Source organism: Pungitius pungitius, chromosome 9, assembly GCF_949316345.1.
Source record: "Pungitius pungitius chromosome 9, fPunPun2.1, whole genome shotgun sequence".
NCBI lineage: Eukaryota > Metazoa > Chordata > Actinopteri > Perciformes > Gasterosteidae > Pungitius > Pungitius pungitius.
Window position 1 is genome coordinate 18,382,420 of NC_084908.1, and position 20,459 is coordinate 18,402,878.

Genomic DNA, 20,459 nt, shown 5'->3' on the forward strand with positions numbered 1-20,459 from the left:
GTGTGTGTGTGTGTGTATTGACTGACCCCCCCAGGGGGCCCGTTGCCCTCCGTTTGCAGTATAATAATAACCACTTAGACAATAATGAGCATTTTAACCTTTGCATCTGCGCTTGAACTCAGACCCTCGGAGCAGCTCGTCCTGGGACTCAAAGCCGTCCTTTCTGTGGGACCCCTGTGACAAAAAAAACTAAAGGTCACCGAGGTCATCTCCTGGGACTGTAAACGATGTGATCTCAAGTGTTCGTATCGTCATCTCGTCTGTCGCCGTCTCTCAGGACAAATGAAACATTCAGAGACCTCTCTCCACCATCTCTGCCCCCCCCCCCCCCCCCCGGAACAGAGAAGACAGTCCAGACCAAGTTTGACAGTAATGTTTATTGAAGGAACAACCATGCTGACGGAACACGTCCACGATCACATCACGAACCCCCCAGAACATCTCCATCAGGTCCTCCTCCAGGTCTGAGGCCGTTTAGAATTCAGGTCACAAGCTGCGGCTTTTTTATTTTAATTTTATTTTTTTTAAATTTTCGTCTTGAGTGCGACGCGACCTCAACGTCCAAAATCAATCCTCGAGACGCGAGTGGGACGGAACTCAACCGCCTCCTTTCACTTAATCCTCCACGACCTCTCCGCGACCTTTGGTGCGTTTACTCACGGCTTCAGGTCACTCAAACACAGAAAGTCACCTTCTTCTTCCTGTTGACGTGTGTGTGTGTGTGTGTAAGTTGCATTGTCCTGTAATGACCGATTATTCTGCGTCCGTACAATAACTCCCTCCTTTCTTTTCTTTTTTTTCCTTCTACATCTACTCTAGCCGTCACTCCGGATGACGTGAAACAGCGTGACGTTGTAGAGCACCTGGTGTCCGTTGTTCCAGGTGTACAGCGCTCTCTCCCTGGGGTTGTAGTCCATCATGCTGATGTGGGAGTACTGGTTGTGGAAGGGCACGTCGGTGTACTCGTACGTGGAGGAGTTGGTGTGGTAGGCGAAGTGCACCTTGGCCCCGGCCAGGTGGGAGTTGGTGACGTAGAGGGTGCCGCAGATCATGAAGGCCTCCCCGGCGCTGCGCTTGGGGAAGCCCGTGTCCCAGCTGCGCAGCACCTCCAGCGAGCGAGGGTCCAGGCGGCTCACCTGCGGGAGGAGAGCGAGGGTCTCAGACTTTTGCACTTAATCACATGCTGATCTATTTAAAGGTAAAAAAAAAGATGCGTTGAGTCCACACTGGAACCGGCACATCAGCGGCTTCACGCTCTTTGCTCATCATGCCGTGAGGGTACCATAATGTTTCCGGCGTTGGGGATGGACGTGTAGACGGCCCACAGGCCCATCTCGTCGGCCATGAGGTCGATGTCGGAGGACCCCCCCCAGCTGTAGGGGAAGGTGTTGTTGTACCCGGCTCCGCTCAGGCTGCGCTGCAGCATCACGCTGCGGGAGCGGAAGTGGTACTGCACCTGCAACCACAAGGACCCGGGTCACCTCTCCAACTTCGTCCAGTCCCCCAACCCCCCAACCCCCCAACCGCCCCACACCGCGCGTTTCCACGGCGACCAGCCACCTACCAGGATGTTGCTCTGGTGCTTGTTGTAGTAGAGCGACCCGTTGTAGACCACGTGGCCGGTCCCCGCCCAGGGGTGGGGCAGCAGGTGCTGCACGAAGTTCTGCCCCTTGGTGAAGTCCCCCATGGTCCGGTACTCCAGCACACGCCGGCCCTTGTAGTACCCGTCCATCGACCACACCTGACAGGGGGGGGGGGATGAAAGGGGAAGCCTCTCATCTTAGCTGCTTTTTGGCACATAGTTAAAGCATAAGACTCTGAAATGAATGAACTATGTAGTGGATTACTTGTTCTATATTGTAATTGGGTTAATTCACCTCAGCCAAAGTTGTTTTTACTAAAAATGAGCCTCCGAAAAGGCGAATTAGTTATTTTCTGCATGAGTCATCGACTGCTGAGGGTTTTTTATCGGTAGCCGTGCAGCTTCAGCTAGCTATGAAGCTAATGAAATCAGCCAGGTGGTCCTCTCCCTCCATCGTCCGTGGTCCTCAGGCATCCCCGGAGGAACGAGAGGACGGAGGACGGAGGGGGGGGGGAGAGAACACATTCGGAGGGAGGGGGGGGAAGATGCGTGTCGTTCTCTCCTCAAGCAGAGAGGAGCTGACCCGACGAAGAGGAGTCCTTTGTCTCGTGGGTCAAAATAAAAAAATTAAAATTCCCATTGAGTTGGGATTCATTCAGACAAAGACAGCTGATTGCTGTGATTCTGAAGGTCTTCAATAACAGGTTTTTAATGGGACTTGACTCAAGGTTTGCGATGACAATGAAACAGACCCATTGCTCTCTCTCTCTCTCTCTCTCTCCCCATTCTCTTCCTTTTCCCCCCTGCTTCACAAGCTAATCTGATGGAAGCTTATTGGCTGCTTTAATTTCCTCTAAAACGGCCTTTCCAAAGATGTTGGGTCCCTTTGTTTCCAGGCAGCTGTAATGGTCTCACATTTGAACGCTCCACATGCTGGACGTAAACAAGTCACAGACGCTGATTATACAACCGGGGAAGTGAGCAGGGAGCTATATTTGCCGTTTCTTGAATTCGCACCTTCGTTTTTTTCACAGATCGTTGCACCGTTTTTTCCTTTTTTTTTGCTCTTCCCCCGTCGGTACAGATTCCGTGTGTCCTGACACTAACGTCACCAACCGGTTAACGGTGAAGAACTCAGTCCGCGGCTGTGGTTCTGTGCTCGTGTTTCAGGCCGGGAGGGGTTAGCTTCACGGTTAGCTTGGAGGAGCAGAAGAAGGATCAGTGTCTAATGCCTCCCATGCTGCTTTCACACCGTCCCGCTGTCTGTCCCGACTGCAGCTCTTTTGATCAAATCCCCCCCCCCTCCCCTCCCCTCCCCTCCCTCCATTTCTTCCTCTCTCTGTCCACCCACTCTTTCATTTTCCTGCTTCACACCTCTTCACCAGCAGACTTAATTCTCTTCCTCTTTCTTTATCTCTCTCTGTTCTCTACGTCTCGACAGATCCGGGGGAAACATCCACACCTCAGCAGCTGTTCTCAAAGGCGGCGGACAGGTGTGTGCGACTGTGAGAGTCACAACGTGTGCACACAGTCAAACACTGATGAGCTAATAAAGAATTCATAAATGACAAAACTGTGCGGACGCTGTAGTCATGGATACCAAAAGATGTATGAGGAGGATTTACAGTGTGTCCGTCTGTGGGTGTGTGTGTGTGTGTCGCTGGGACCAAACAGCTTTGACTGACGGCATACAGGTTGTCCGGCCTGGAAATTAACTGATAGAAGTGCAGGATTTTATTTTCGGATTTTCAAACAAAATATTTATCACTCTGTAGCTTAACGTCGCCGGTTCCTGATGGAACACAGTGGTTGCTGGTAGTTTGAACGCAGTGGTTGCTGGTAGTTTGAACGCAGTGGTTGCTGGTTGTTTGAACCCAGTGGTTATTGGTTGTTTGAACCCAGTGGGTGCTGGTAGTTTGAACGCAGTGGTTGCTGGTAGTTTGAACGCAGTGGTTGCTGGTAGTTTGAACGCAGTGGTTGCTGGTAGTTTAAACGCAGTGGTTGCTGGTAGTTTGAACGCAGTGGTTGCTGGTAGTTTGAACGCAGTGGTTGCTGGTAGTTTAAACGCAGTGGTTGCTGGTAGTTTGAACCCAGTGGGTGCTGGTAGTTTGAACGCAGTGGTTGCTGGTAGTTTAAACGCAGTGGTTGCCATGTACTGCATCGAGTTGACTGCAGAGACGTAGCGCTGCACGTACAACTTTCATTAGAAATGTCAGTAACACTAAGTCAAAAAATAACAAGTTTCTTTACCAGAGAGCTTCACATTATTTCTTTAAGATTGAAGAAAAGTGATTTCAGCAAATTACAGCTTTTGACCTTCCCTTGTTCACCCGATGTGTGTAGTGCACATTAACACACAAAGAGAGAAAAAGCTTCCTGGTCCTTGAACAAATAAGCAAAGAGACGCTGGGAGCAGGAACCGAGCCCCCAACAGTCACATGGTCACCGGGAAACAAAAGGCTGCTGCTGCATACAGCCTCCTTCTCATCACCGAGGAGAGGCTCTAATAGGGAACAGGCAAGGGTCACCATGGCGATACAAATCACACCTGGCAACTGGGAGACAGTCGCCTTGACAACTAGCTTAATAAGTGCCCTGTGTGCGTGTCTGTCCGTGTGTGTGTGTGCGTGTCTGTCCGTGTGCGTGTCTGTCCGTGTGTGTGCGTGCGTGTGCGTGCGTGTCTGTGTGTGGGGCGACGCTTTCTAGCGAGAGAAGACAAAGTGCTCCTTGGAGCCATGTCAGGGAGGAGGAGGAAGACAAATGCTTGCAGGGAAATATAGAGCTTAACGACCTTCTGGCCACGTTTACAACAGCTGCCTCTCAGTGTGTCAGCGGCGGGCCGTGCATCTTCTACCTGGACCTCCTGTGCCTGAATCACCTCATTACGACGCCAGTTACAGGTTATTATTTGTTCCATAAAACAACAGTGTGACATTTGAAATTTATGGACAGATTAACACACAACTGCAGATGTAAAAAACACAAAAGCAGTTAAATTACCAAATGCTGTTCACCGCTTACAGAGTTGAACCTGAACTCTTGTTTAACACTAAGATCTGCCAGCTTGCTTCCTGTCTGACAGGAGTCACGCCGGCCCACTGACCAATCGGGGCGTCTTCGGTGATTACTGCCACATCAAAGAATGCGCCCAACCTGTCAAACTAAAGATCTGATTGGTTGAAGGAAATTCACTTTCTTTGATGAAATTGCACTTTCTTGTTTCCTGTTCTTATGAGTTTGTGTCCCTTTGGAGAAAAGCGTCAGCCGAATGACATGTAATGTAACGCAATGAATGAAGACTGTGACCATCGCCGATATCGTTTAGGCCAGCACACACACACACACACACACACACACACACTGTTCACCTACCCGGCTGTCGGAGCTGGGAATCATTGCATCAGTCATCCAGGAGCCGAAGCGGGACCCCGAGGCTCTCACGGTGATTGGGGTACTAACTGCGGTCAGACGACCACAACCTGCAAACAGAAGGACGGGCGCGGCGCATTACACCGGAAATACAGCGAGTTTCCTACTTACATATATAGAGAAGATGATGGGAGTGAGGTATACAATCCGTGCTCATATTCTCTGAGTGATGTGGCTTCTTTATATTTCCCTAAATTACATAAAGTCTACCTTGGCTTGTGCAAATGAGGATTTCACTAGAAGAAACCAGGGTTTCTCCACGTCATACCGAGTTTGTTCATGCAGCCGTGCAGCCTGGTCTCCAGCAGCAGGACCCTCTGCTGCAGCTCCTCGTAGTCGTACGCCCCGATCTCCTCCTGGATGGCCGTCAGGACGACGGAGAGGTTGAGGAGCTCCTGTCGCAGGGCGGCCAGCGTGTGCAGATCCAGCCGGTACTGCTCCACCACCGACAGGAGGGGTCGCAGCTGGGACATCTGGCCCTTTAGCTCCTTGAAGACAGGAGGGGGGGGATATACTGTAAGTGACTGAGGTGACTGAGGACTTCCTCCCTGGGGGATGAAGAGAGCTTCAGGTCCTCAACTCCTCCCAGATGACCCAGATGTTGATCTGCTGAGGAGGCTTCCATTTGCAGGAAACAGCATTAGTCTTAAATGAATGAATGGGTGATTTAAATACTGTCAGACAAACTACTTGCAGCAACAGGAATTAAAGCACCAGCTGTTATTCATTATTCATAAAAAAAAGGATTAGTTGCGAGTATAATCTGAATGATGAATGAATGTTAAACTTCTCATGCAACTCATTTTCTTCTCCTTCGCTTTTCTTCGCCTTTTTCAAATTAAACCTTTGTTCATTCAGGAGAAATAGACATCGAGTCCTTCACTGGTGTTTATATCCTATAATATCGGCCTGAGCTGCTGTCCTGGACAAATGGTAGAAGTGATCGAACAAGTAGCTCCCAGATAACGTCTATATTGAAAATGAAAAGGCAACAGACCTTCCAATCAGCACCTGAGCAGCAGTGATTAGGTGCTCTCCTTCGTATTTCCCTCAACAGCATCTAAAACGTGTATAAAAAGGCTTCCCACACTCGAATCAACTAGACGGTTCCTTTGATTTGTTTTTAATCGCAGCGCTCTGCAGAGAGGAGGGGACCTGATGGGACCCCGCTGACAGACTCTCGTTGTTAATTAAAACGTTCGACGCGTTGAGCCGCTTCATTACCTCCACACAGACAGCTCTTTATTTTTATTTTATCTTTGTTTTTTTTGTTCAATTCGATTTCTTTTTTTTTTACATGCAGTGAACTTATTCCGCTGTCCGCTTGAAAGAAAATGAATATTTAATCCCCAACATGTGACTCAAAAAGTACGGGTTGCACGCTAAACGCCACTTTGCTTTTCTCGGTTTTAAGCCTCGAACCCTTTTGGCGTCTTTTCATCCCACGCAAACCGTCAAAAGAGGCGTCAAAAGAGGAGGACCAAAACACATCAGGACCCCTGGGTTCCCTTTCTGGCACCCCCCCCCCCCCCCCCCCTCGTACCTAATTGTAAATGTATTAATAAGCGTCGACATCAATCCCTGCAAGATGCTGCAAATGTCACGGTCTGTTAAATGGTAATAAACACTTTACCTGTTTTATCCCTCCTCCTTCATCTTAATCTCCCTTCTAATCTCTCCCCTCCGGTTTCACTCTTTCATCCCTCCCGCCCCCCCCCCCCCCCCCCCCCTCTCTCTCTGCCTAACCTTTACCTCCCCCCCTCGCTCCCCTTTGCTCGTTCCGCTCGCCCCTCCCTCCCACGTCTCCTCCTCTCCACGTCCTCCCTCCTCCCCCCACCTTTACTCCTGCATCCAAACCTCCGCCTCTGAGTCTTAATGTCTCGGGTTTGACCTCCTCTCCTCCGTCCCCCCCCCTTGTTTCCTTCCTCCCCCCCCCCCGGAGGGATACGAATACTGTTTGGTTATTGATGAACCCCCTGTAGCTGCGCATCGCATCAATATTCACCAGTTCTGCCTCTCAGTACCAAGGCAAAAAGCTTATGACTGCAAACCCCCAAGGAGCAACAAGCGCACACACACACACACACACACAGATAAACACACACACACACATCAGCTGTATAAAAACTTAAAAACAGACCCCTGAGCCCTGCGATTTTGTTAAGAAGATGCTCGGCAAAAGATGAAAGGCAGAATGGATTTAAGGGGGAGGCAGAAACACGTTTATTTGGGAAAGGAAGCGTTTGTTTGTTTTGTAGACTCCTCTCTGTCCAGGTCACATGTGGCCTGGACAGAGAGGAGTCTAAAATTGCTCTAACTGTATTTATGGCGTTTCTGACGCCATGAAGGACGCGTTCATTGCGTCTCAGGTGAGTTCACGGTGAACTTTGTGCGAGGTGAACCAGTTGTGAGTTAATTAAAGTGCAGATGGGACTCTCGTTGCCTCCTTCCTCACTGGAGGGAATGACATTCTGGACCCGAAACCGCATCATTGAGCTCGTGGTCTGATGTCCGGCCAAAAAATGTCAGAGGGACGCAAGTAAGCCCTGAAAATGGTGATTTGCACATCAAAAAAACATCGGGTTTGAATACCGTCCAATTTTTGTTGAAAATGTGAAGCATGTCCTCACTGCTGGCTGAAAAATAAATTAAATATAGAATGCTGTTAAACACCTGTTACGTGTGACCCCCCCCCCCCCCCGATGTCCCCCAAAAAGACACTTTTCAACCAAATTCAGTCCCACAGACCCAATGAGGCCACATTTTTTTTTTTTACTACCTTTTATTTCGGTGTCATCACGAGTCCTCGGCTGCCACCAGCAGACATTAAACAAGCAGCGTCACAGCTCATTTAACTGTGTGGATCGTTCGCTCCTCGCTCCTCACATCCTTTCACTCTACACAGCTCCAGAGATAATCTTCAGATTGCCTTTTTTTTGTAGTTGGCAGAGACTTCCTGCCAGCGGCACCGCGGCAGGAAACACACACACACACAGATGAGATTAATACTCCGAATAGAAGAAGTCAGACGCAATAGGATTTCCCCCTGAATAAAAGACAGCTTTTATGAATAAAAGACAGCTTTTATTCAGCCTTTTTATCTTCTCTCCTGAGAACTTAAAACACGGAGGAAAACGCTGTGCTTTCGGGTGAACTCCTTTGGCTTTCGGGTGTTAGTTTGCATGTACTAATATTAAAAAGTGAGATCCTTATCCTTTCTGAGCAGCTCTGTGTGATAATGTGGAGGCATGTCGAAGGTCATGTGACTCTTCTGCACAGCAGATGCTCGCGTGTCACAGAGCGGGGCTGGAACCTTCAGCTTGGCATGCGTGAAATCCATGTTTTCACACCAAAGGTCATGTGTTCCCTCCGGCGACTGTGTGTGTGTGTGTGTGTTTACCTGCAGGCCCCTGGTTGTCAGAGCGCGGGGGTTGGCGACGTAAGTGTGTAAACGTCCGTCCACTCCTCTCAGCAGGGGCTCCGAGTCCCGGACGTACTGCAGGTCTCTGGATGTCCGCAGGTCCACCACCTCCATGGACTGACTCACATTCTGGACCTGACACACACACACACACACACACACACATATTGATTTGATGCGTTATTATTGTGATTATATATTAACACTGTTATTTCCTTCTATTGTTGCTTTCTAAACACACAAAATGTCTGTGTGTGGATTTGAAGGAATATTTAACGGGTGGTTAAAATATATATATTTCATGTGTGCTGTTTAGAATTAGCCTTTACTAATTAGCTCCAAATACAATAAATGTATGAATTTAATACACACTTCACAGCTGAAGCTTCGGTGTAAGTGTTGTACAAATTAAAATTTTGACCCGATGGTGGAGATGAAAACTCTTTTCCACAGAGGAACTTGGATATTTCAGCATGAACCAAAAATGTCAACCTTATGAGGAAAGGAGACAAGTTGAGGCTTCAAGGAACGTCATAAAAGTCCATCCTCTGAGGAGCACAAATGTCCTTGTGATCTGATTCTGCAAAGGCACATTACTCCTGAACTTTTATGATATCTAGTAAAGCCAGGAGCGCCACAGGAAAGAAACTCCCTCCATCTCATCTCTTCAAAGGAGAGGCAGCCCGAAACCTCGGGGACAGATTATTTAAAAATGGGAAAACTTGAAGTCAAAGCGTGTGAGGGAAAGTTCCTCCGGGTTTTGTGCATTCTTTGTTTGGGGTCAACCGACCCTTTGATATCATCGGCTCGAGAACGCGATGCAAAGTCACACTCATCACGTCTCTCTTTGAAGTAGCTCCTCATTAGATCCATTTAACGCATGCGATCCTCACCTCACCCTCTGAGAGAAACAAACCCTCCCACGCTTCTTCTCATTAAGCACCCTGAGCCGCTAACACGTTCTTTTGAGCACCAAAAGAAAACAGATAATCCACTTTAAAAATTTTTTTTTTTAAATGACCTAGATATGCAGAAGTGATATGCAAACAAACAAACACATCTCCCATCTCCCACTGTAACACATGGCAAAACAGGCGTAAACCGTTAGAGGAGCACACACACACACACACACACACACACACACACAGTATTCAGTCTCACAGTGGGATCAAGGTGTCACTTCCAGAGACGTGCTGCGCTAATTAAGATTCATAAATACAGACGCCTCCCAACAGGAACAGAAGGTGGAGGAAGGGGAAGATAACTCACGTAGCTCGTTGTGTGAGGTGAGCGGGTGGAGGGGGGGGGGGGGGGTGCAACCTCAGCACAGAATGAAAATAACCCTCACGTTGTCATCGTTGGTGTGATACGTCTCACCTTTTACTTTAGCCGAGAACACGGGGTGCGTACTTTGGCAAATGTTTCTGCCGGACCTGATGGTGCTCAATTATTCACCGGCTTGTGTCACAAATCCCTTTTATTACGTCTCTCGGGACGCACGTGTGCATTGAGGGAAATGTGGTGACGCAGGCGGCAGCGTGTGTTTCTTAAACATTCATGCGTTGCAGAGCTGCATCTCCTCATGCAGACGTGTGAGTTTGAACCCTTTTTCTTGGCGTGTTTGGAGGATGCAGATACAGATGTGTCGTGCACACATCAGTCAGTGAAACCTGTCTCTTCGCGTGTGTTTCTGCAAATGTGTCAAAAACAAAGAGACGGCGCGGTGAATATTTCACTCCGGTTTGCTGCCTTCCCCCCGCTCTGCATTGCAATCTCGACCAATGAAACATGCAGGAGGGGGTGCACACACACACACACAAACACACACACACACACCTGCTCGGTGAGGATGCGTAGTTGTCGACTGCGGGGGTCTCGTTTGCAGAGGTTTTGTGCCGGGGCGACCACCGTGCAAACACACCTGCCGTCGGGATCCGAAGCCGTGCTGTACACCTGCCAGCCCTCCTCGGAGCCCGGGTACAAACCCTGCACACAGAGCAGCGCTGCGTCACTTGGGTGGGGGGGGGGGGGGTCAGAGCAGGAGGCGCACAGAGGAGGCCCCCCCCGGCCCTCCACAGAACAGGAGGTCAGCGGAGCCACTTCAATTAAGCGAGTCATTATTTGTTAGCACACATTCGATTCACGTTAATTCTGCGGGATCAAAACACAGTCATTTGTAGATGGGTTTTAAATTCCATCTCGTATATTATGAATACATTTCCTGCAGGACCCACTTATTGCGTCAAAATCTTGGTAATGAAATAATCACTATGGAAAAAAATGGCTAAAGGTGACTAATTCCAGCCTCTTCCAGCCAGTAATAAAAATCAAATATCTTTGAGCTGTCAAAACAACGAAAGTAACCATGGACTCTGGCATTTGTCATTGGCATATTTGTGATATCAGGCTCTATAAATAGAAATAATCAATAACTAGTGCAAAGTGAGAATTACATGTTTCACATCAACTTTGTGTAAGATGATTGCCAAACTTAGCATTTCCACTGATGAGCAGTTTGTCCCCAGCTACCTCTAAATGATCGGAGCCAGATCTGATTCATAAAATCTAAAATGGACCCATTTCCATCTATTTCATTTGGACAAAAATGAGACGATTCCCTCAAATATCATCCCGTAATTCCATCAAATATGCTTCCCCCATGTGCAAACACCATCAGCTCCATGAACACTGCAGAGCGAACTGTGGACTATGTTTCCCTGAGTGACATGCGTCAGGTCCTGCTTCCCTCCAGGCCGAGGGCGTAACCATGGTTAAGACATTGGGGGGGGGGGGGGATTTACAGTCAATGATGAAAGATTCCACATCAGGAGAACAGTGTTGTAGGATCACTGTTAAGTCGTTGCACGCAGCTGATGTTGGAGTAGAAGCAGATTCCTCCACCCTTCGTCTTCCCGCGGCCCGCTCGGAGCAGCCTGACGCCCACCGGCCGGATCAATCCACAGAGCCAGGTCTCCGTGAAGCACAAAACGGAGGATGTCTCTCCTCACCAGCAGCTCAAGTTGGTCCAGTTTGTTGCTCAGAGATCGCACGTTGGAGAGAAAGATGCCCGGCAGCGCTGTGCGAGAACCACGCTCTAACGAGCCAAGAGACCGATCCATGACAGGGTGCATAAAAGGAGAACGTATATATATTTTACACATTTTCTCAAAATTCGGTGGGGACACGACCCCCCCCCAATGGATGCGTGGTTCCGCCTATGCTCCAGGCGTTCAACTGCAGCGCGGTTCGTGTTCAAACAGCACATACGGTATCAGTGTACGTGGCGCAGTACGTAGGGGGCGCCTGCAGGAATAACAGTACCACATGTGACAATGTACCGGAAATAACCATGAGCATTAATGAGGCTGTGAGTTGTGCTGTGCCTTTTTGAAGTCAAATTGAAGTGACCACTAGAGCTATAATTCAAGGACCTTGGAGAGGTTGCATGTCCTATTTTTTGTTTTTGTATTGATCTTTTTCTTTTTCAAATGAGTCATACAACTGAAGCAGTTTTCCTTAGTGCTTTTGTTTTATCTCAGGAGGTTATTACGGACGTTGTTAGACAGGCGGACTAATATTTTCCTTTCCTTCTACTACTGATCGGAAGCAGGATTTCGAGGAGCTCTTCCTGTGAAGCATGTTGTGATTTTAGTGTGCTTTCACGTTACAAAGGAGAGTGCGTGCTCTTTGCATGTTATTATACTTGTACTGCACCGTGGACAGCTGTGCCTAAATCAGATATTGGTTGCAGCTAAAAATCAGCTGCGATGTACTCGCGATCTGTGAAGATTTCCCTTTAAAACTTTTCCCGTCTGTCTCGGTTGTTGCAAAGCCTGAGGCTCCGTCGGCTATTTCATAGCGTTTCCTTTTAGAAAAAGCTCCCAGTGGCTTTGAGTTCCTTCCATTTAACATTTAACACGGTGTATACGGTGTCGGGGGGGCTTTTATTGTAAAAGAATGGAATGAGTAAATCTGGAATGCGCTGCCTTCTCTCTTCTTCTCTCTCCACTTTTTCGTACGCCCACAAAAATAAACGTTGATCTGTTTTAAACCTGTGTGACGTCCCCTCCGCCCCGGGTCACCGAACCGTCCGACAGGTGCGGCACATCAGGACGCCGATTAAACAGCGCCGTTATTCTCAAGGTGCTCTGAGCCGTGGGGCTTTATGCTTTATCCAACGCGACAGATGTCGGAGGGTCTGAAGCCTGAATGCAGTGATGTCCACCGGAGCCGCTGCCCGTGCACTAAATGTTAATTTCTTTCCCATTAGTCGTCCCCAATGTCATTTGGAGAATTAGGCTGTAAAACCAATCAGCCTCACAAGGCCCCCCCTCCTTTATCCTCGTGGTGACCAGAAGAGTGCTTATCTGTGGCCCTTGTTATGGTTCAGGCCCTGATTAATCACTTCATTTCAGAGTTACCGGTGTAATGATTACGCTGTTTTAATTATACGCAGGATCTTAGCCAGGAGAGATCTTTTGTGTTCATAAAAGGCCTTAAATCTTTTATTTCAACTCGTGACAAATGGAAGCAAGAGAAGGATTAGTTTTAGGGCTGTGATTTTGTTCAGGTACTAATTGCACTTATTTCTGGTCAAAGCAGGTTCCAGTTTCTAAAAAGAAAAGAGGCAAAAAAAACACAAACAGTCAGCAACTGGCTGGTAAACAGAGCGGATCCTTTGGAGACCAATACCAGAGGAAACAGAAAGTGAAGATTGTACTAAAATTCATCAGGTGGCACAAATCCGATTTGAATGCCAATGTGTTGGGAAGCTTTGCAATTGGAACTTATAATTCCAGATTAAAACTAAGATGTCAGTGTTGTGTTTTAGCCGAATCAGCTGTTGCAGGTTTTAAATCGAGTTGTCTGCAGGCTGCGGTACACATTTAGGAATATTTGTCAAACAACTATTGTGTTTTTGAGTGTTCTGGGGGGGGGGGCGGGGGGTCACAATGTGGGCGGCAGATGTTCCCACAGGTCTGAACATTGGACTCAATTCCAGAAGCCGTTAAATCAGTGCACATGCAGATCTTCATTACGACCCACTTCTGTTAACATCGAGGAGCTCCACCTGAACAAGCTGCCCCACAAACCAGGACGAAGAACAACGACAGAGGAGGAAGCCTGGGGGGGGGGGGGGGGGGGGGGATCGAGGCGTGAGAGGGGAGGCGAGGGGATGGAGGGGGAGGAGAAAGAGGGGGAACGGAAACGTAAATCAATCAGCTGGGTTTGGTGTGGTAACCTTGAAGTCCCATTTACAATAGCGCTGACGGTGGCGGGTGTGAGCAGCGGGGGGTGGGGGGGGGAGGCTAAACAGAAGGACGTGAATGTGATGAGAATGTAAAGCATCGTTTGTGCCCACTGCTCGATGTAATTAAACAGAGGAGGACATGAGGCACCTCAGGGCTCATTTCGCACAGGGGAAAGATGATAAAAATCTACTTGCTGATTGTGATCAGTGCAAACAGAGAAAGAGAGAGAGAGAGAGAGAGAGAGAGAGAGAGAGAGAGAGACAGAGAGAGAGAGAGAGAGAGAGAGAGAACGAGAGCCGACAGCCGGTTAGTAGGGACAGGACGACCGGCGAAACACAGAAATGTGAAATGGCAAACAAGAACTCAACAATCGAATGCCTTTAAATTCCAAACACACACACACGCGGCTCTCGTGGCCCTGAGTCGCCGCGCTGAACGCACCGAGGCGGCAGTCACGCTTCCATCGATTGAGAGGGGAAGTGCGATGTTAGGTCGAGCCGAACGACAACAGCCGACGGGCAGAGAGGCAACAAGTAAACAAAACCCAGCACTCCGGACCTGGAGACGGGACCACTTTCAGCCTTAGTAGGTAGGTGTCGCATAGATAACTTCTCGACTCCAATCCCTTTCCGTGCGCTTATCTGGGATGGGGTTGCCGTGGCAGCAGGCTGACCCGGGCTTCCCTCTCACTCGAATCATTTTCCAGTTCCTTCTGGGGGAGCGCGAGGCGTTCCCGAAGGCCCAGCAGGGAGATGTGATCCCTGCAGCTCTTCCCCGGGGTCTCCTACCAGTTGGGCAAGCTGACTGCTTTTGCCACGAAGGAGAAGCGGCTCCTCGTCTCATGCCCACGAATCAGCCGTCCCTCGTTCCCGGGGCAGTGCCTCCAAAGCCCAATGAACAGAAACGGCTCAAAATGAGGCCAGTAAGGACATTAAAAACAATGCAATAAAACCGATTTCATATGGCTTTCAGTTATAAAGAGGCATTGAAAAAGCTGTGCTATTTCAGATGCAAGTAATTCTTGGACTATTTTGCTGGCCCGTGTAATGCCGAAGGGTCCATTGAAGGATTGAAGAGTAGATTTAAAAATCCATTTGATTGAATATCCACATCGTTGCATGGAGCCTGTAACCTGATCTCTACGTGAACCTATTTAACAAGCAGGCCGTCTAAACATTTTGCTTAAAGCAATGGATAAAAGGTCACAATACATAGCTAAACCTGACAAATAAATGCTAAAACGCTTGTTTTTTTGTGTGTGTGTAGGCGTCTGCGTGCACGAGCCCACGTGCACTTTGCTGAACTTGCAAAGTGCCGCCACATATAGCAGCTGTGAGGAGCCTCTCGAGCCAGAAAGCTAAATCATGCAGAGCCCGAGCGCGCACGCACACACACACACACACACACACACGGGTCCTACATGCTGCATGAGTCAAGGGTCATGTATGTGCATCGGTCCAGCATCTACATGTCAGCGCGTTGCCAAGGCAACACATTGCCGGCTGTCCCACTGAGGGGAGTCAGCCATCTCCTAGGAAGTCAGGGAGAGCAACCCTGTTACATGTTGTGTGTGTGTGTGTGTGTGTGTGTGTGTGGAGCATACTGTACATGTGTTCTTTATAACTCATATAAACAGAGAATGTTTATTTATTTGCTAATTAGTGGCTCTTTATTTGCAAATTCTTATGTTTTTGTTGCAAATGTCTGGTTCTTTTTTCTTCTTCTTTGGTCTTTTTGCTGCACCAACGGGCAGGTAATCAAACATGTGCTGCATGAGGGCTAAACCTTTCTCAATGTGTTGATCCCTAAATGTAGACTTGATTTCTAGATGAATCTAATCCAATGCAAAGAACGTCCCTCTGGAGTCCTCATGCGATGTTGTGCACGGAGACGTGTACAAAGCATGCGACTGAGAACACAAGATAACTCCTCCATATTTACAGAATGGGAAAGGTGAACTTCAGGTGGCAAAAAAAAGGCACGTTTCTTTTAATTTGAGTAATTATTCATGCATTGTGTGTGTGTGTGTGTGTGTGTGTGTGTGTGTGTGTGTGTGTGTGTGTGTGTGTGTGTGTCTGCATTGTGTGTCTCCAGCATACGTACACTGACGATCCGCTCGTGCGTGCCCTCGGAGGAAATGACGGTTCCATTGAGTCCGACCAGCGACGGCAGAGTCTGGGACATCCAGTTAGTGACCATGGCCATGGTGCTGAGCACCGCGCCGATCTTTAACATGGGAACGCTCATCCTGACGCACACGCATGCACACACACACACACACACACACGCACGCACGCACGCACGCGCGCACACAGAAACAAAACTCTGTTTCTCACACGCAGTCCGAACTCTTCACGGCAGTCATGCTAAAACGTTTCCCTTCACGCCCCCCACCCCCACCACCCCCCCCCCCACAGAGCCGCGATCACCGGCAAAGTCTTTGCTGCCGCACCGCCACAGGTCAGAGGATGAGCCCCGGAGCGCAGGTCACTCCAGATGTCTCCGCGTGACGCCCAGACATCCAAACGGCTCCACTCGGGCGGGCTCCTGCGAGCATCAGTGTGCGAGCGCGAGCGCGTGCGTGTTGCGCGTGCGTGCCTGTGTGCGTTTCCAGGACTCCTTCCTTCCCCCCTGGCAGTGAGAAGCTGTGGCTGAGCCAGCGTTGCTCTCTCATTTATCCACTGCCTCCCTGCCTCTCCCCGCGCACTCCCTCCCTCTCTCCCTCTCCCTCTTTCTCTCAGACACTTGTTCCCTTCCACCAATGCTATCATCTATTCTCTCAACTTCTCCATCGAATGGGCACATCTTTCCTCCCAAACAATTGGACAATGTGAGGAAAAACCTGCTAAATATGTATCCTCTTTTATTTTCTCCTTCTCCTGCCCATGCTCCATTTTTTCGTCACATTTCTCTGACACACTTAGTGAGCACGTTTCTGTCTCTCGGCTTCTCTCTATTTTCCCTTAGATATTTTCAATGCAAACTACTACATTAAAGCCTAAATAATCAAGGTCGACATGACTGAAGCAACACCGCCCCCATGTGGGGAAACCGGTCCCGAGCCCCGACCCGTATCAGCCGGGCCTCTCATTCAGTCCAACCAAACCTGAGAGATGAAGCACAAGATGTTCAGATAATGATTTATTTGATCTGTGCCTCTCAGCGTTTCCATGGCGACGAACAAAATCCCAAAATAACATCGAGCCAATGTGACACTAGAGTATTATGGGGTGTTTGTGTGTCAACCTGCCAAGGGACTGCAGATCAAAAGGAGCTTGTAAATCTGCTGCAGCGGTGTCCCAGTTCCACTCCACACGCTGAACGTGCGCAGTGAACTCGGCGTTTGTGGGTCTGTTTGTGCACTTTGTCTACAAAAGAAATGAATGAAATTTACTTTATTATATCAGAAAGTGACAATGGAGGCACCTCCAACTTAGTGAGATTAAACTCAAATTTCACACATCTTTCAAATCCATTTTTTTTCCTTCGTTTATCGTCCCTTTGCAAAGAGAAAGTTGATAATCGATCAACATTTCAACATATTTCAACCTTGAGGCCCCTGAATTTGCTGTTTTTATAACAAAATTAGGATTTTCTGGAATTATGCTGCATAAATTTCCCCGTATTTACAGAAAGAGACACCACGCAGAAGTAACGCACAATAAACTGTATGCCGTATCCTATGAATGAATGGATTTGTCATAAGGTATCAAGCTGTTTTTTGAGCTGTGGAAGGGGGCCTAGTGTCCAAACCCCCCCCCCCCCCCCCACCCCCCCCTAAGAACACTGGGGTTCCGTGGTTCGCGCCTCGTGTCGACTATTTAACCACCATCACTAAATGTTTTATTGGGCCTTTGTTCTCATCACCAGTTGCTCGGGCCTCCTTGTCTGAGAACCCACAGGAATGCACATGGATTATACATAAGAAGCCCTTCAGCCAACACGCTGAACCAACATGAATATTTCAATCGCCAGCACTTAGGGCGAACACAGCTGTCAGGAGATGGAGGGCCACAGTGGAGCCGACGTGACGACTGATCAGTGTGAATCGCCTCCAGGGTCTTATTTATGGTCTCTATGGTTTCTTCCATTTCATTTCTAGGGAAGTATTTACTGCTACTACAAATAATAAACATTAAAAAAAACACAAACCAATCAGTTGCGAAATACACCAGGGAAGGGTTTAGAAAGCCTGAAACCCAAACAAGGAGCCGTAAAATAGTGACACGTCACAACCCACAATCAAAGAAATAGAGGAGAAAAAAATCCAATAAAAGGAATTCTTGATAATGTGATTTTAGGAGTGACTGGATGTCTGAGATGCTGGCAGAGCTAGCAGCAGACATTATATTTATCCAGTCTTTTTCATGCTGTCAATGCATGCAGCCTTTCATTTATTTTGACACATTCAGAAAAAGATATAGCGTGAAAGCAAATGGGATTTTTTCTTGAGAAGGTGTGCTTCTCGGCAGATATAAATACATTTTTCATGCGCACAAGGGCATGCTTTTTCCCAAAGTGTGTACTACGACCGCCAAACTTCACTTTTTTGCTTTGCTTTACAGTCAAATATTCATAAATAGGGTTTAAAAATCACTATCTGCTGAAAAAGAGAACTTTCTACCTAAACAAAGCAAGAATTTAAAGTAGTCTTTGTCGCTGCATGGATGGATTTGGGTGGCGGGGCATCTACTCACCTCACATGACCGGACAGCCAACAGCAGCAGCAGCACCCAAAAGGCTGCAGGTGGACCCATCCCTAAAACTCCTCTCTCTCCTTCAGCTCTCCCGGGTCCCGACCCTGGTTCGGCCCCTCGCAGACGCACGCATCAGAAACACGTGGCGCCTCTACTTCGGGGGGCCCCCCCTGTGGACCGAAAAAAACACCTTTCGGGGGGGGGGTTAGTGGCGGCGTGGCAGGACCCCGAGCGACTGAAACCGCCTCCGGCTGCTGGCAACGGCGTCGCTGAGGAGAGCCACTCAACTGTCTTAGAGAAGGTGAAGGAGGAGGTGTAGGGGAGGGAGGAGTCGGGGGGGGGAGAAAGAATATTGGTGCACAGTTTGTTATTGTGTGGGTGGGTGCACCTGGGATTGACATTGCATGTGAGAGGTCATCAAAGATTTGGGCCTCGTGAATGTATGCAAATTATGTTTGGAGAATGTGTAGCCTCTTCTCTTTTAATGTGATAATAATAAATGAATTGCATTTGGGCCAGCTATTTTAAGAATTGGACTTTATGCATAGGGGAATTGTAACAGCAGTTCTCTCTGAACACTGAGACGATTAATACAATCATTTTGAGGTTGACCAACATTTAAAATTATTTGCAGATGTATTCTTTTTTATTAGTGCTAATGTAATACCTCAGGTGAGTGTTGTTAAAACAAAGCTCTTTTTGTTATTTCCTTGGGGGTATTTTCTAAAAAGACTGAAAATAGCTTAAATAAGAGAAATATAACCTAATATGACGAAGTATCTCTTAGCAAATCGGGATTTCTCTGATAAAATAACTCAAAACATGAATCTCAATCAACTTTAAGAATAATTATCATTACTAGAAGATGTCATAACGTCACCAATTCGCTTTTGGGATATTTCTTTATAGCAACAATTGACCATGTTATAAAATAAAAAATACCCATTAAGAGTATTTAATATCAGCATTGCGGGAGGATAAAATGTGTCTTAACATTTTTGCTTTACTATAATCTGGGTCTTCAAACAGCTAAAGTTAACTAACATTAGCTAGTTTACATGCTGGTATGCTAATCTTTAGCATTGAACCTAGCATTAGCATTAATTGACATGTTAGCATGGCAGTTTGACTCTGTTGGTGCCTAGTTGAAGTCAGGAAATCTCCCAAATTATAACTTTACCCTCTTACAATGACAATAATTTGGTTCCCTTCCCAATAGTTGTCAACATGTTTAACTTTTAACCAAATGTGGGAACAAAAAAACAAAGACGGAACACATTGCTACCATTAGCCCCAATGCTAACATAAAAAAAGAAATAGAGCTCAAACGTCTTCTCTTTACCTTTTTCTTTCTTTCTTGGCTTTCACACCATCTCCGTGGACACTGACATCTATCTCCAGTTTCCACCAACTGGAAAGTAATAAAACATTAAACAGTGTTTCCGGAAAAAGGTCATGAAATATGCACACATTCGCTGCTCTCACCGTGGGTGTAGTTGACCCCAAATATTAGTCCTGATATGCTGCTTTAACGTGGGCTCATCTCATATTTATTCGGTTAAGAGAGTTGAGGCCGAACACCGCCTGCGTTCAACCCGGCTTCCTCTCATCAAAGTTTAAGCTTCATTGTCTTCCGTGTTCAGAGCGGTTTACTGCGGCCCGAGGGAGAAAGATCGGTCTCATGAAAGCAACGATGGACAAACGAGGGGGGGACTGCAGAGACGTGTCCTCAGAGACGTGTCCTCAGAGACGTGTCCTCAGCAGAATACAACAACGCTTCTTCACTTTGAGACTGGAAGTTAATGAAAAACCCGACCCGACCCAAAGTCAAGTTCCATTCCACCAGATGCATCTGACTCAAAAGGTGACTAAAGAAAGTACAGGATGTCCGTGTGCCCCGCCGAAGAAAGTTATTCACACATTCATTTAAATTCACCCCCCCCCCCGTGTTCTACATATGAACAAAGCACTTTAGTGTTGGTCCATTACGTCGTTGCTGGGCTTTTAACTAGAACTCAGCTGCCGACAAAGAAAATTCCAGTTACTTTAAGAATAAAACGAATGCTTGATCCAAGCAA

At 47.7% G+C, this 20,459-nt stretch overlaps 1 protein-coding gene across 1 annotated transcript; it reads right to left on the reverse strand.

Moving 5' to 3' along the window:
- Positions 1 to 356: 356 nt before the first annotated feature.
- On the reverse strand, positions 357 to 16,223 carry LOC119218267 (noelin-2-like). The gene is made up of 8 exons (XM_037472559.2): positions 15,788 to 16,223; positions 10,269 to 10,418; positions 8,412 to 8,567; positions 5,280 to 5,499; positions 4,955 to 5,061; positions 1,565 to 1,741; positions 1,283 to 1,456; positions 357 to 1,136 (listed from the first exon to the last, which is right to left on the reverse strand). The coding sequence occupies exons 1-8, from the start codon at positions 15,929 to 15,931 to the stop codon at positions 816 to 818; spliced, it is 1,449 nt and encodes a 482-aa protein (XP_037328456.2). The 5' UTR covers positions 15,932 to 16,223; the 3' UTR covers positions 357 to 815.
- Between the last annotated feature and the right edge of the window lie 4,236 nt (positions 16,224 to 20,459).

What these genes read in the sequence shown, in the direction of transcription:
- LOC119218267 (XM_037472559.2), bottom strand. Translation starts at nt 15,931, where the DNA reads ATGAGCGTTCCCATGTTAAAGATCGGCGCGGTGCTCAGCACCATGGCC. An exon ending in CGCACGAGCGGATCGTCAGT is followed by an intron (nt 10,419 to 15,787) that starts GTACGTATGCTG and finishes CTCTGTGTGCAG; the next exon opens with GGTTTGTACCCGGGCTCCGA. An exon ending in TGACAACCAGGGGCCTGCAG is followed by an intron (nt 5,500 to 8,411) that starts GTAAACACACAC and finishes CCTGTCTTCAAG; the next exon opens with GAGCTAAAGGGCCAGATGTC.